Source organism: Castanea sativa, chromosome 11 (genome assembly GCF_040712315.1).
Source record: "Castanea sativa cultivar Marrone di Chiusa Pesio chromosome 11, ASM4071231v1".
NCBI classification, from domain to species: Eukaryota; Viridiplantae; Streptophyta; class Magnoliopsida; order Fagales; family Fagaceae; genus Castanea; species Castanea sativa.
The window spans coordinates 3,639,818-3,655,838 of record NC_134023.1 but is presented as its reverse complement, the minus strand read 5'-3'; the positions used below and the strand labels follow the sequence as shown (position 1 = coordinate 3,655,838).

Below are 16,021 nucleotides of genomic sequence, written 5' to 3'. Positions count from 1 at the left end.
GTGGTTGCGGACAGGGGCGTCGCCAGGAATTTTTACATGGGGGGCCAATTCGAAGTATTGATATAAAAACCATAAATCACAAGTCTATTGAATATGAAATTTCAATTTTGATATATCTTAAACATTAATAAACATACAAAAACTGTCTAGTTCACTATAGACATATACAAAAATATCCACGCACAAAAAAACTCTTCACATCAAAATCATGTCTGATGACGATTTTTCATGGAATAGAATTCATCCTTAATCATTTCCATGGTAAAATTTCCAACAATTTCCTTTTCTATATAAACTATCATATTATCTGCCAAAAGTTCATCCTCCATTCTATTACGAAGTCTTGTTTTTAATAGTTTCATAGCTAAAAAAGCTCGTTCTGTAGTTGCTATAGAAACTAGAAGAGTCAACACAAGACAAATCAGTCTATCAATTAAATGATAGATTTTAGACTTCCCTGAAATTTCTAACCCCCTACATAGCTCAGATATTGTACCCATATTCCGAAAATCTGGATGCTTTGTCACATCAAGCTCATAATGTTGCAATTGATACTTCAAAAGACAAATTTCTTGCTCAGTGAAATCTTGAGGATAATAATTCTCAACCAAATTGCAAATATCACCAATTTTGAATGATCTAAAAGCATCCTTAGGATTTAATGCTGAACTAAGAGTGAGAAGATCTGCTGTTAGCTCACAAAATCTACTATTCAATTCTTGCAATTGAAAATCTATTGCAACTGTAAATATGTTAATTCTTAAATGATGTTCTATTGTTGTCAAAGCTTCATCTTGATGATGGTATCTACCTCGAGCTTTAATGTTACGAGCATTTAAATCAGGAATATCAATTTCATGTTGTCAACAAAATGATGTAACACTATCAAGTAAAGGCTCCCATCCATCATCTCTCAACTTTTGAATAAGTGATTTTGTAGTTGAAACTAAATGCATGGCATTTAAAAGATCTTGAGAATGTTGTTGCAAAGCTTGGCAAAGAATATTAGTAATTCCCATAATCTCTTTCATCATATGCAAAATTAAAACAAATTCAAATGATGTTAATACCTGATTAGCTCCCTCAGCATCATCACGTTGTTTATAATTAGCCCCTTCCTCAGAGATAGTATTGATAACTTTGCAAGTTACATCAAACATTTTTATCAAACTAAAAATAGAGCGAAAATGAGATCCCCAACGTGTATCTCCAACCCGTTGCAAAGTACCAATTTGGTTTGCTCCTCTTCCAATCTCAATTTCATTAGAAGCAATCATATTCTTAATTTGTTCCCCTTGAGCATATTGCAATTGATCATTACGCTTACTAGAACCAACGACAATATCGATAATATTAGTCAAATGATCAAAGAATTCATGGACAACTTTTACTTCTCTAGATGCAATAACTAAAGCCAATTGCAACCTATGAGCCATGCAATGTACATAATAAGCATATGGGCCTTCTTTAAGAAATAGAGCTTGTAATCCATTCCATTCACCACACATATTACTAGCTCCATCATACCCTTGACCTAGAATATTCTCAATGTGAAGGTTGTAACAAGAAAGGACAGCACATATCTCCCTCTTTAGGGTCAACGCAGTAGTATCTTTAACATGCACAACATGAAAGAAACACTCTTTAAGAAAACCATTTTTATCGACAAACCTCAAAATAATGGCTATTTGCTCTCTCTTCGACTCATCTCGGGCTTCATCAATGAGAATGCAAAATTTTGTATCCTCAATTTCTTCACGAATAGCATTTCGCACATTACTAGCAAGAATATGCAAAATCTCCTTTTGAATTGTGGGTGATGTATATTTGGCATTTCGTGGAGCATTTTCCAAGACAACACTAGCTACTTTATCATTGAAAGTTGATGTGAATTTTATCAATTCAATAAAATTACCTCTATTTTTTGAATCAAGGCTTTCATCATGACCTCTAAAAGCACAAGCTTGGAATGCTAGCCATCGAGCACACTCTATTGAGGTTTTGAGCCGCAACCAATTATTCTCTAATTCTTTTGATGTTTGTTTCTCAATTAGTTTGCCAATATGTCGTGAATAATTCTTTAAATCCTCGCAACATTTCACAACAATTTTATGCGGGGAGTTTGGATCTTTCCCTACATGACGAAGTAAAGGACAATTTATTCCATCATTCACCTTTTTCCATTTATTAAAACCTGTTGAAATGAATGCATCTGATCCGGGACGACCTATTGGTTTCTTACTAAAAAGGTAGCAAGGTAGACAATATATCGCATCCATTGAAGGTGAGTATTCCAACCAATCCCTATGTGAATGTAATTCAAACTATGAAGGTTGAAATCGACGACGATGAGTATCATTGTTATATGGATAGTCTATATTTTTAGGTTGATATGGACCTTCTTTGAGATAGGCTTGTCGGATTTCATCTTGTTTGTTGATAGGGAATTCACATATTTGTTTACGTGATCCTGGATCACGATCTATCTCTTCAGATTGAATTCTTGAACATTTGGAGGAGTGTTCATCAGGCATTGAAGTATCAACATTTGTTTCTACAGCCACAGGTGTCCTAATTTCTGAATTGCCAACATCTTTTTTCTTAAAGAATGCATCAATTGTTTTTCGTTTGCTCATAATTCTTTTAGCTTTAAGAATATGACTCAAAAATTAACCTGAAAAAAACTTTAAAAAACAAAATTTTAATTAGAAATTTTTACTTAGTTATATGGATGTTATTCATACTCAAGAAAAACAAAATTTCCGCTATAATTCAAACAGTCAACCCATTTTTAATACAACTATAATTAATAATAACCCCTTAAACAAAAACAAAAATTAAACACACAAGTATTGTTACACGACATAAACCAAACAATTTAACAACACTCACAGCAACATCACATGATATCTAACTAAATAAAAATAGGTAATGAATAAAAATAATTTTACCTTAGAAATTTTGTCTTCACAAAGTGCAAAGATCAAAGATGGGTGTGGGCTGTGTGGCAAGGCCTATTGCCTCTACCTACAACTTTAGATTTTCCCTTCAAGACTGCCTTCAATAATGTATTTCTCTAAAAGTAAATGAATGTCTATTAGTACCACAACAGGGAAACCAACCCAAAACCATGCACAAAACAACCACCATTTTCACTGTAACAGTTGAATACTACCAACATGAAATTATCTTGTTATGTCATTATAATGGCCCACAGAGTTCATGAAATTCAACTTTTCTAATATTTTTATGTCATTTAAGGGAAGTTGAGAATTTCCAACTTCTTATCAAACACAATTCCAAATTAGATGTACATTTTTTGGTAAGTAAATTTACATTATTACATAATTATGCCATACCCACCTTTAAATACCATATATGTGCTTATAAAAAATGGGGAAGGGGGATTCCGGATTCAATTGGTTCTTTGATCCACAGGGGAGATTGAGCAGTGCCACACCCACCTTTTAAATACTACGAATCACTAGCCACCATAGAATTTTAAGCAAGAGGGCTAAAGACTAACGTCTTTCGCTAATATTACACACTAATACAAGTATACAACTGATGGACACAATTCTAGCCAAAGACAAAGAGTTGCACATGAAATTGCCCCAAAGCAACATGATCAAATGATTCAAATCACATCACAAAGGATCTCTACTTCCTCAAAAGAAAAAGAAAAAAAACAAAAAAAAAACAAATTAGCTTGTACACAACATATATGATTCAATAGAAGATAAAAAAAGAGAGAATGTTTCATGAAGAATGATTCAGTGTCATTGTTCATGCGTTTGAACTTTAAAGTGAAGCTAAAACACCTATAATCACAAATGATCAAGGAATAAGTCCAATGCTTAAGAAAGAGAAGAAAAATCACCAACGGACTTTTTTCTTTGGTCAGGATTTTTTTTTTTTTCGGACTGTAATAACAGGGGACTGATGTGCTGAGTTTTAGGGGCTGGTACTCTGGTAGGAAGCGAAGTGGGAAGTGTATCAAAGAAGGAAGTGTATCAAAGAAGACCACAAAAAAAAAAAAAAAAAAAAAAGAATAAGAAGTCAAGGGAATGGGATTCGGTGGGGTGGGTTTTGAGATTGAGAGAAAAGTGTAGTTTTGTTTTTATTGTTTTTGGACTTGACTATATAAATATAGGTGGGCCAATATTTTGTTTTACTTGGAGTTGGAGTATATTAGTCCTAAAACTGAAGGTGGGGCCTGAAAAAGTGAGAATAGTGGAGATATTATGGGTATGGGGGGCCCAATGTCATATATTGGGGGGGCCCAATTGTTTTTTATGCATAGGCTAATGGATTTTTTTTTTTTTTTTGCAGGGGCCATGGCCCCCCCCCCAAGCCACTACATGGCTCCGCCTCTGGTTGCAGAGGTGGTTGCAAAGGCAGTGGCGAGGGCAGTTATGATTGTGGTGGTTGTGATTGTTGTTTATTATAGTGGATATATTATTTTATTGTATTGTTTATATTATTTTATTGTGTTGAAGGCTAAAATAAAACCATTGATGTTAGATGTTTTGTAAAGTAAGAAGGTAAAATAGATAAAGTAGCTATTTGTAGTGCCAAATAGCTAAAATTATGGCTCCACCAATGTGGATGCTCTTAGCGGTGGCTAAGACCCCAATGTACCCGTTCAAGGGTGGGTGAATAGGTCCGATGAGACCAAGTCCCCAAGTGTGGAATGCTTTGGGACACTCATGTCTTGAAGGCTTATAGGATATTTGAGTATGAGGTTAGAGTGCGCTTGGAAGTGCGAAGACTTTTGGTGAATTTGGTTGTGTGAAACTAATGGTATCCCCATCACCAAAAGTTGTTAGTGGGATTTCTTCCTCCCTTAGTAGTCTCCATATTACTCCACAAAATGAACATTTTCCATTAAGGTCTTCTTCTTTAGTCATATCTTCAGTGCTGTTTGGAATTTTGCTTAGCACCATATTTTCTCTATATGCGCAAGATCCTAATCTTATTTAGGGAACCTCAACTAGATTATACTTGCATGGCACTCACTTTCAATTTCTTTCTTTCTATTTGACAAATTATCATGGTCCGCTTGTTCTATGTGACCACAACACATCCATTGGGTTGAAACGGTATATCTTGTGTGCTCGTTTTATGGAGTACACCTCTAATAAGCATGTGATTTATGTTCTTGTGAGAGTCAAGTTCCATAGGATGAGCACATAAAATTGTGATGCCATTGCTATTGTTGCTACCATTTTCTCAATTGGGCCATGCATTGCAAGGTTCACAAATTACAACAATATGAATTAGTTCTATCAAATTTAAAAGTCTATACATCAAGGGGCCAATTTTGGTAACTCATAAACAAGTTGTGTATGGTAGACATTGTTGTAATTACCAAAGGACGGGATTGCTATCTTTTTGGGTCAATTTTTAAGGAGAATTATCTGAATGTTTTCTTTCTATGTGATTATGAATTTAGGTTTGTCAATTGATGGTTTGATGAATACCATAGTACTTGTGTCAACTATTGCATATGTGCATGGTTCTTGTAAGGTCCTAGGATTTAGAATGTTTTGTCTCGATCTTCTTTTTAATAGTGGGGTACTAGTTTTTCTCTCTTTTGGGTTGTAGATTTTGCTCTTTTCCTAGTTGTGGAGTTCGCCCTGCTGGCATCTGTTGGCTGCATCATAGCACTATGGGTCCAGCCCACACCTTATCAAATCTCTAAATGAGCTTGTCTTGCTAGCTTGTAGAAAAGTTAGCCTTCATTAAATGAGACATGACTTGAGGCATGTGGGACACGCTAGTTTTTTGGCTGAAGCAAACAAAGGCCATTTGGCCATTTTGGTTAGAGTGTGAGATATAGAGACACAAAGAGAGACCAAGAGCTTCTGTGAGTGGAAGCCAACATATTGAGAGCAAGACACAGAGAGTTTTGAGAGGTGCAATCCAAATGAAGAAATAGAGAGATACACAATGAGAGTGTGAGAGAGTGAAAAAGAAAAAGTGACATTTTCCTTTGCTCAAGCTACACACACAAGGAAGATAAATTGGTGGAGTTTTCTTGGAGTTTTTTAGTGCTACAACCATGGAGAGTTGGAGTATTCAAAGAAAAATTTTACTACTGGTATTGTGGTGAGATTGTATTTTACTCCTTGAAATTTAATTTGTTGTATATCCAATTTATTGTGGACTCAAGTCTGGCACAAACTTAAGAGTTGTAATCTCTATCTCATAATGGATATTTTTCGAAGCTATCCCGTGGTTTTTTCCTCTACACTGGAGGGTTTTCCATGTAAGATTTGGTGTTCTTTTAGATGGATGAGACATGGTCTGGTCTTTCTAGTTTGTTTGTATGCGGATAAAATATACCAAATTTTTGTCCTTACTCGTATATGGATCCATTATGTTTTGCCTTTTTTTTTAAAGAAATTATTATTATCTTGATTTAGTACGTTTTAGTAAAATTAATCATTAATGTAGCCTTTTTTGGAATATCAGAAGGGAAATGTTCTTGTTAAGAAAAGCCTTTGTTGTGGTTGGGAGGATACTTCAGGTGTCTTCTATGGCCCTTTCTGCTGCCATAAGAGGGGATCCAATTGAATATCCATTTAGGCTGTTCTTATTACTGATGATACTTAGAAATTTTAAGTTTTTGCTGCTATCAGTGTATTACTATTTTATACAAAAATTATAGATTGAAATATTTTAAGTACTAAATATGTAGAGTCGGGGAAGTGAAACTATCAGCCTTCAAATATAATTAATACGTTATGCATATTTGTGTCAAATTTTGTTGGTAGGAGATATGATGATATATTGTTGAAACATTGTCATCAAAATAGTAATTCACTTGATGTTCACAGTGACTGGACATCCAGGCACTAATTTGGTTTCCTAATGTGCTTTGAAATATGCTGTTTATGTTCTAATTTTTATAATTTTTTTTTTTATAATTTCTTTCGTTTCACCTTTTGCCTTATTAATTTCAGGTTCCTTGGAAAAGTTTGGGAGAAGAACCTCTGATTGTTCTCATTGATCAAGTTTTTGTTCTTGCTCATCCAGCTCCTAAAGAGAAAAGGGTACTAATTGCACTTCTTGTTCTTGAAGTTTTTGGGGTTCATGTGGACTATGAATTTATGGACTTGCACCTTAAATTTCTGCAGGGAGCAAGACTAGAATTTGACATTGAACAAGCTTACTGTTGACAAGAACCTTATTGAGGTTAGTTGGGAAGTGTTGTTGCTGCTTGCTGGCTATGGCTTTATTTCTTCATGCAATTAGAATGTAAAAAATCCTTGTTCTATATTTTTGTGATGTATAGGATCTTTTGGCAATTTTTTGTTGGGAACATGCAAAATTTTGGAAATGAACTTCAAAATTTTAAGTATCTATTTATGTAAATTATCTGTTTTGTATTTGGTTTTGAATGCTTGCAGTATAGTTCAGTTTGGGCAGGAATTTGTGATTTAGCAAGGAAAAAAAATGAAAAAAAAAAAACTATAGCTGCATTTTTAAAAGGTGTCTATAGACAAAATCCCTACAGGAGGCTTTAGCCGCATTTTAAAAACGCAACCCATAGATGGTCTATAGCCGCATTTTGAAAAATGCAGCTTTAGACCCGCAGGAGCTACTATGGTTAAAAAAACGCAATTATAGACCCGCAAGAGCTATTTTCGCAGAGTATTGGCCGTGTGTGTAAGCGTAGCTAAAGAAAATGCAACTATACACCAAACGGGCCTATAGCTACGTTTTAGGGTCTATAGCCGTGTTTTAGAAGCGCGGCTACAGTCCTCTTTTTTGTAGTGACTTCAGCCGTTGTCACAAGGTATTCTTGGGTTGAAATTGGAGTATAGAAGTTTTCTTTGTTGATCATTGGTTGGAGCCTTTCTTCTCTTCATGGTTGGACTTGCGGCTCACCATTTTTGCATTTTCAAGCTACAACAAAAATGTTCACAAATTTTATATAAAGCTAGATATGTAGGATAATTCATCCAAAAGTATAATGGTTAAAAGAGAATATAAATGAGTAGAAGAAAATTTTTCCCTTGAATAAGAGAGTTAGTTCCCCTTCCATCCTCGAAGCCCTTTACTTCTTGGATGGTTTCTGCAAGGTTAGAGCGATTTTTTTGCAAGCTTTGGAACATCTACAGGTACTTGACAAGCTAAGGATGGACCATTTCTTACTGGAATTCATAATATTCTTCTTGCCGAAGTAAAGCATCATACGACTCCCCTTGGAACAGCAAGTTTTCGTGAGAAACGCCATCTTTTGTTGATTCAGCATCTTCAAAGACATGACTTCTCTTGTTTTAGCTGCTTGACTCCCAAGTGGAGTCACCAAAATGTCGGAGACGTTTTGCAGCAAGGGCCAAAAATGCAATATTAGCCCAAATCTCCCCTTAGGTTCTTTATAAATGTTTATTTGTGAATAATCAAGCCCAAAATCCAAATGTATAATGAACAAAAGGTTAATGGTGCTTAAAAAAGAGAGAAATCAAAATGTCATAACTGAAACACAAGAAAATGCGAAAAAAACATACAGGTCTGAAACTTCAACCCACAATCAGCGAGAAGAGGAAATTGAGAGAGGTTGTGAGGAAGAGATGGAAGGTTCCCCTGTACCCATATTTCCACCCCAAGTTTCAGAATTGTGAGAAAGTTAGCTAGTTAAATGGGTTTTTGGTCTCAAGTTTCAACTTTGGGGGGAAAACGTGGTTCATTGTACTCTTGTATTGAGCTTGGGATGCTGCTCTTAGAGTAAAACGTGGTTTTTGTTCCTTTTGAATTTGATTAGGGCCTTTTGTATTGAGTTTGGGATGCTACTAATGACTAGCTTTCGATCAATAGAAAAGGCTTTTGACCCCAAGGTGTTAAGCAAGTAGTAATTTTCAGGTTTGCTTTTGTTTGGATAAAAGGAAGACTCACTTTTATCATCATTAAGGGAAATGCTTGACTAAACCCTCATTGGCTCCCCATTTTCAGTTGTTTCAAACCATTGGAAGGCTCATCTAAGTGAGGGCTAACAGCTAGAGTTGGCCAATGGGAGCTAACTATGTTTAAAGGGAAAAATGAGTTTGGGCAAAAACTTTGAGCCACAATCAACCAGACTATAAAAGATCTTTTGGGGTGGAAATTTTAGATACAAAACCTCCTCCATGAGTCTAAGATGCTACCAGTGTCCTTTGCCTAGTTAGTAGCACGCATAGGTTGAGCTCATGCAAAAGGTCCGAAAGAAACTGACCCATACCCTCCAAACCACAATATCTCAATTTCCTCCAATATGTCACATGAGTTTGGGTCATGCTTAAAATAATAAAATATAATATAATACATGAATTAGACTCATAAGGAAGTTGGGTTTGTAGAAAATGTGTTACGAAAATGGATATTAACAGTGGGCAGCCTACAAATGGGAGCATAATACATTGGGCATAGTTTGCTAATACTCCTACTCAAATAAATTAAAAATAGTAATTTTATTTCCCCCCTTTCTTTTCGATATCCAAATGGAAGTTCAGGGTGTTTTCTTTATTTTTAGGACAAGTTGTAGGCTCCATATAGATTGTGCAAATAGTGAAGGATTTGAAATTGTCAAATTGCATATAAAGTTACATTCTCTGGACAAATGAAGGATCCACGTTGGCTGAGAAGAAGAGCAGCAGAATACCTTGAAGACTACAAAAAGGCGCAGGAACATTTACCTACTTTAGTGGCAGCACCAAGCGTGCAACAGTGGAAGCCTCCTCCACAAAATCAGTTCAAGCTCAATTTTGATGCAATTGTTTTCTCGGATCAGCGATGTTCACGATTTGGAGCAATAATCCAGAATGCACAGGGAGAAGTGATGTCTGGGATGTCAGTGAAGGGACCCTGCAAAATAGCGAAGAGGCAGAAACATTGGCGTGTCGAAAAGCAGTGATTTTTGCCATGGAAGCTGGGTTTTTAGAGCTTATGGTTGAAGGTGACAATGTTACAGTGATGAAAACCATATCAGATTTGTCTTCCCACAATTCCTTACTTGGACATATTTATGAGGATATTTGGTTTTATCTTAGGGGAATGCAACATGCATCAGTTAGTTGTATTAAGAGGGGGGGGGGGGTGTGGAATATGGTGGCTCATTCATTAGCAAGGTACGCAAAGAATCTTAGTGATAAATGTATTGGATAGAGGATTCACCACCACTGGCGGTGGAGGCTTTGTACCAAGACTCTTTACATATTAATGAATGATTGAATGATTTGCCTTCAAAAAAAAAAAAAAATTACATTCTCTTCAATTATTTTAATTACACAATTTTTCTTTAAAATATTTTTTTCTAAACATGAATATTAAAATATTAATCCATTTCTAATTTTAATCGTATGGTCTATTTTAAAATATATAACTTGTTTAAATTACTTTATGAGTCATGTAAATAATATATATATGCATGAACTTTTGATCATCATGTAATGGGTTAGAAGACATTTATACAAATCTGTTTTGATGAAAAATTTTGTCCAAAATTTAATAATTCATTATTTTTATGTGTTATCTAATTCATGTTAAGTGAATCTGAGAATGTTGACAAATTAATTTTACTAGAACAAACCATCTCATACTCCAGCTAGGATCGAATGCATTAAGGCATGACACAACCTCAAAGCAGAATACAATGTGTGATCATTAGCATGACCTAACAAACAAATTGCAATCACATGAAAATGTTCATTAGAGCATCATAAGGGGAAAAAAATGTTGTCCATTTATTTTTAGTAAATGGACAGAATTTTCATCTGAATTAATTCTAAGGAAAATGTTCCAATTTATTACATGGCAACTCAAATAGTCATGAGATTTGTTCAAATAATTTAATAAATCAAATGATTTAAATTCACAGTTAAAAGAAATTAAACTTAAATCCAATTTGATGAAAAGTTTTATTATTTTAAATCCCAAGATTAAGAGGTATGTCAAAGACAAATAATATGTGGATATATAAAATTGCACTCTTTAATAACCTATTCCTTTATTGCGTAATTTTTGCATTTTTGATAATTTAATAGTTACAACTTACAATTGGGAGAGGGGTGGTTAGAAATTTGAATATTTCATTTAAAAACATCAGGATGTATCAACCAATTGAGTTACAACTACAAGATTACTAATTTTTAATTTTTAACTATCTTTAATTACCTATTAAGATGACAAATTTGTAGCTATTGAATTAATCTCACATAAAGACTTGAGGGGTTTTCTCAAGGAAAGAAAAAAAGCTTCCAGGTAGGGTTGTCCAGCAACTCGAGTGACCCAACCAAACTAATTGGATCTACCTGACTCAAAGCCCAGCAGGTGGGCTCGAATAGCATGGTTGGTCAGATTCGGGTCCTGTGCTTTTAAAAACCGAAATTTTTTTTAGCACCACCAATGTGCACAACATTTTGTAGTTTGTGGTGGTAAAAATAGAATTTTAGCAAAATGCCTCTACCAACACTGATGCTCTTAGAGCATTCATAGTAATAAAGCTAAAAAATATAGTTTTTAACAACTCAAAACACTACTTTATCTATTTTAACACCCCAATTTATAATGCACTCAACATCAAATGTTTTATTTTAACATTCAACACATTAAAATAATATATCCAACACAATAAATAACAATCACAATCATCAACACATTAAAATACTATTTTTTTTAACAACACACATTAAAAAAAATTAATTTTTGTTTTTGAGTTTTTAGCTACAGTTAGTTGCTATCTATAACAGCTCACTGAAGCTCATACTTATATATTTTTACATTTCCCTTCTTTGCTATAGGACTACTTTTAAGGTAATTGGTTGCTAAATTGACTTTTTAGTCAATTTAGCAACATTATTGTAAGTGCACCACACGATATGCTGATTGAAAACAACAATAATTTTTTTAATTCTGTTTGAAAATGATTGACAATAACAAGGGATGTGGTCCATGTGGGTTATTTTTTTTTTTTTTTGAGGGAGGACTATTTGGGGTTAAGGTCGAAGGGTGACTCCAATTTGATGTGCATGAAATATATACAATAAATTACTCTTATATTTGCATATTTAAGATCTATTTGGATACTGTTTATTGCTGAAAACTGAAAACACTGTAGCAAAATATTTTTTAAATGTGTGAATAGTACCGTGAGACCCAATTTTAAAGTAAAATTTGCTGAATTCCATACTTGCGAGTCCCCTGAACTGTGCATTGGACCCACACAAAAAAATGCAAATGCGCACGTCCCCTATTTTTAGTGCAATCCAAACATACACTTAGCATTACTTTCCTATTATTTTGTGACAGATTATCTATTATTTTTGTCTTACAGGTAATAAAGGGTTTACATGCTAATAGGCTTTATTTGAGGCAAAATAATGGTCAATTAAGTCAAGCCAATTTGAGAGAGGCGTGAAGTGAAGCAAGCAAAAATAAAAGAAAAGAATAAAAGCAGTCCATGAGAATGACTTACACAAGCACAGGCTGGCAAGTCCAACAAGGTGTGAAGAAAAGAAAAAGGAAAAATAAAGAGTGAGGCCAATGTTAATCCAACGTGGTGAATAAAAGTAGACTAAAGAAAATAAAATCTTGTTTGCGTGGGAGATGTACAGATGGGCTTTGAAAGTTTGACGTGGGCCTCTTGATTTCTTCACCAAAACATCTACCTAGGAGTACTTACTTTTGGGCCACGTTGGTTTTAATAATAAGCCTTTAGGTCTCAGCCGCATATGTGCATGTAAAGTATAAATAGAGGGAAACAGAAAATAATGGCCTGGGGCGGCTAAAAGAGAGCTGAAATGCAAGACAGAAATAAGGAGAAATAGGTAGTGCTGCATTTGGCTTTTTCTTCACCTTTTCTCTATGCTAGCACTGTAAGTTTTCTCTTTCATTCTAGTTAGCAATTTAATTGTCTAGTTTAATGTTCAATATTTATTTTGTGTATTTTATTTCAATTACTATGAGTAGTTAAATTTTTAATTAAGTTTGAGGATGAAACCTTGTTAAAGATTATTAGTATTATTTATGTGATTTGATTTTTCCCACAATAGTTGTTCTTTGATGATTTAAATTGTTCTTACTTTATTACAATTAACTAAGATAGGATTCTTAATATCAGTTCAATCATGTTTTTCTCATGATTTTGGATTTATTTTAATTAATTGAACTCTTGGTCTATTATTGCTTGATTTTAAAATTAGATATCTCTTGTGATTTGTTTGTCAATGGATAATTATTTGATTTTATACCTAGGAAGGGAAGAAGTTCATGCTTTTGATTTTTAACATAAGGATTTTAATGAGAATATTTTCCATAATAGCAATATATTTTTAGATTATCATGCAGTAGTTGAGAAAAATTAATAATCATAAATATATGCTAATATAACTTACATGGTGGATTCCAAAACCTTAATTCATTTCTCTTGATTTTTTTACATCTTTTTACTACTTTATATTATATCTTTGCTTAGTTTAATTATTTGCTTAGTTTATTTAATTTCAAAACAACCAATTTTTATTAAATTCAATTAGGATTAATTTGGTTAAGGTTTAATTAATTTTTCTACGTTCGTACAAGTCCATGTAAGTTCGACCTTATTCTTGTCAAACTATACTTTGGTACAATTCTTGCACTTGTGAGCACTTATTATTAGAAGTGATATTAAGAAAACAGGACAGAATTTTTTTGAATAGGTTTGGATAAATATATATATATATATATATTTTTTTTTTAAAATTCTAGAACCATAAAAATCGCAGAAAATATTTCACAATTGCTTATGTGATAGGTTATTAATAGAATAGGAATCTCAAAAGTAAAAAAATAAGAAGTTATCAATGAAAAATGATCACAGTGGACTAAGATAAAACCTAATAAAAACTTGTCAACTCAACTATTGTGAAAATTATTATTAGTCATACACCTCCTAAACTTCCAACCACTGGCCAAAACACCTTCTGAACTTTTATTTTGGCCAATTTAGTCCATAAACCATACACATCTACCAAATCAATACATCTATTAGTTTGGTGTAAAAAAAATAACAGAATATGGGAGATGCACGTGTTCCTTAAAAACTAACTAAACCACATAGACCTAACCCAAAAATTAAACCAAACCAAGTATTTCTACTTGAGAAATTCGCACATGGAAATTAAAAAAAAAAAAAAAAAGGGGGGGGGGGGGGGGGGGGTGTTTGTGGATCTAAATAGCAATTTGCTCTCAAGTGGACCCTATAATCCCTTAACCCAAATCCGCCCATATATCGATCCTAGCTATATCATCAATGGCACTAAAATTACTCCAAGTCCAGGAGAATAAGTTAAGCTTTTTACAACCATTAGTATTTGTTTATTTCAATCATCCTCGTACTACGGCGTCACTAGCAAGTGTTGCTTCCAAAACACAGCTTAATAATTAAAGCCTCGAACACAGTTTCTTGACGTTATTATAGTAGTAAAATGATAGCTTTAACAACTGTTCTTAAAAGTGGCCAGGATATGAGGATCAGTACGTACCACACAGTCTGAGCAAAGAGAAACGATAACTACGTAAGAAAGAGGAAAAAAATACCAGGTGGTGGCTGGTGAACGGAGAGACGCTCTGCGGTGGCTCTGGTTCTACCGCCTCTCTCTCTCTTTCTCTCTCTCTCTCTGCCGGTCAGACCTCTAGTCTCTCCCCTCTCTCTTCTTTCTATCGTGTGTGGTTTTCTTTCTACCTTTGTGTTTTAGTTAGTTTTTAAGGAACACGGTCATCTCATCTATTCTCTTTTAGGTTTTTTTAACACCAAACTAACAGATTTTTATTTATTTATTTATTTATTTGAGGAAAACTAATTAACAGATGTATTGATTTGGCAAATTTGTATAGTTTATGGAGTAAATTGGCCAAAATAAAAGTTCAGGATGTTTTGGCCGGTGGTTAAAAGTTCAGGGGGTGTATGGACATTTTTCCCTACTTTTTTTTTGAACCCATTAAGTGGCAACTCAAATGAATTTTTAATCAAATTACATATTTAATAATCATATGATTTCTTTAAATGATTTAATGAGTATATGATTTAATACACGTAGATGATTTTAAAAACAGTCATGTAATGAGATAAAGGAAATTCCTACAACCAAAGAAACTTTATCTTACTCCTCCAAAAAAAGAAAAAGGGAAATCTTCTCCCATTTGTTTCCCTAATTTTTTTTTTTAGTTATAACTAGTTAAAGTCTCAAATATAGGCGAAAATGGACAAATGTCCATTTCGCATCCAAAAAAATAGGGCAAATGCTCTCTTTCCCAAACTAAGTAGAGAAATGCCCCTCTTTTGAAACTCGATTTTCTCAAAATCAAGTTTCAAAAAAAAAATTTCTAGAACCCTATAGCAACATTTTAAGGAGCCTATAGTGACGTTTTAAGGACCTATAGCGACGTTCTAAGGAGCTATAGCGGCGTTTTGTAACTCGACCTCCATGAAATTGAGTTACATGCAAGTTTTTCTTTATTTATTTATTTTTTTTTTACCTATAATTTGACTTCATGGAGCTCGAGTTACAAAATGCCGCTATAGGTCCTTAAAAACGTCACTATAGGCTCCTTAAAACATCGCTATAGGGCTTAACTCGATTTTAAGAAAATCGAGTTTCAAAAGAGGAGCATTTCCCTAATTAGTTTAGGAAATGGGGCAACATGCTAATTTTTTTTCGTGAAAAGGGCAAAAGCCCATTTTGGCCCTCATAGATATGTTGTTCGGTTTTGTTCATGAAGTTATAAAATAAATAATTTATTTGAGAAACAAAACACAAAGCTCTACACATAGCATGTGCAACTACTATTTGTTATTTTTCTTACTATTATTATTATTAATTTTTTAGAAGAATCTTACGTACTAATATTTTGAATATATATAACCATTTTTTAATCTAGAATTAGGCTAGGGGTAATTATTTCTTACTATTATTTTGAATTAGGATGTTTTCCCTCACTATTATTATATTAAAGCATAACAACATAATTAAATATAAATTAGTCTATATAGTAAAAAAGT

The 16,021-nt window shown here is 33.7% G+C and overlaps 1 protein-coding gene across 1 annotated transcript; it reads right to left on the bottom strand.

The window, feature by feature from the left end:
- Positions 1 to 206: 206 nt before the first annotated feature.
- On the bottom strand, positions 207 to 2,636 carry LOC142615911 (uncharacterized). Its single transcript, XM_075788824.1, has 3 exons — positions 2,399 to 2,636; positions 884 to 2,134; positions 207 to 742 (listed from the first exon to the last, which is right to left on the bottom strand). The coding sequence occupies exons 1-3, from the start codon at positions 2,634 to 2,636 to the stop codon at positions 207 to 209; spliced, it is 2,025 nt and encodes a 674-aa protein (XP_075644939.1).
- Between the last annotated feature and the right edge of the window lie 13,385 nt (positions 2,637 to 16,021).

Bases quoted from the DNA above. Each gene is read 5' to 3' on its own strand.
- LOC142615911 (XM_075788824.1), bottom strand. From the start codon at position 2,636: ATGAGCAAACGAAAAACAATTGATGCATTCTTTAAGAAAAAAGATGTT. The intron at 2,135-2,398 runs GTCCATATCAAC...TTCGTCATGTAG, and splicing joins ACAAGCCTATCTCAAAGAAG to GGAAAGATCCAAACTCCCCG. The intron at 743-883 runs GTGTTACATCAT...ACATATTTACAG, and splicing joins ATGGGAGCCTTTACTTGATA to TTGCAATAGATTTTCAATTG.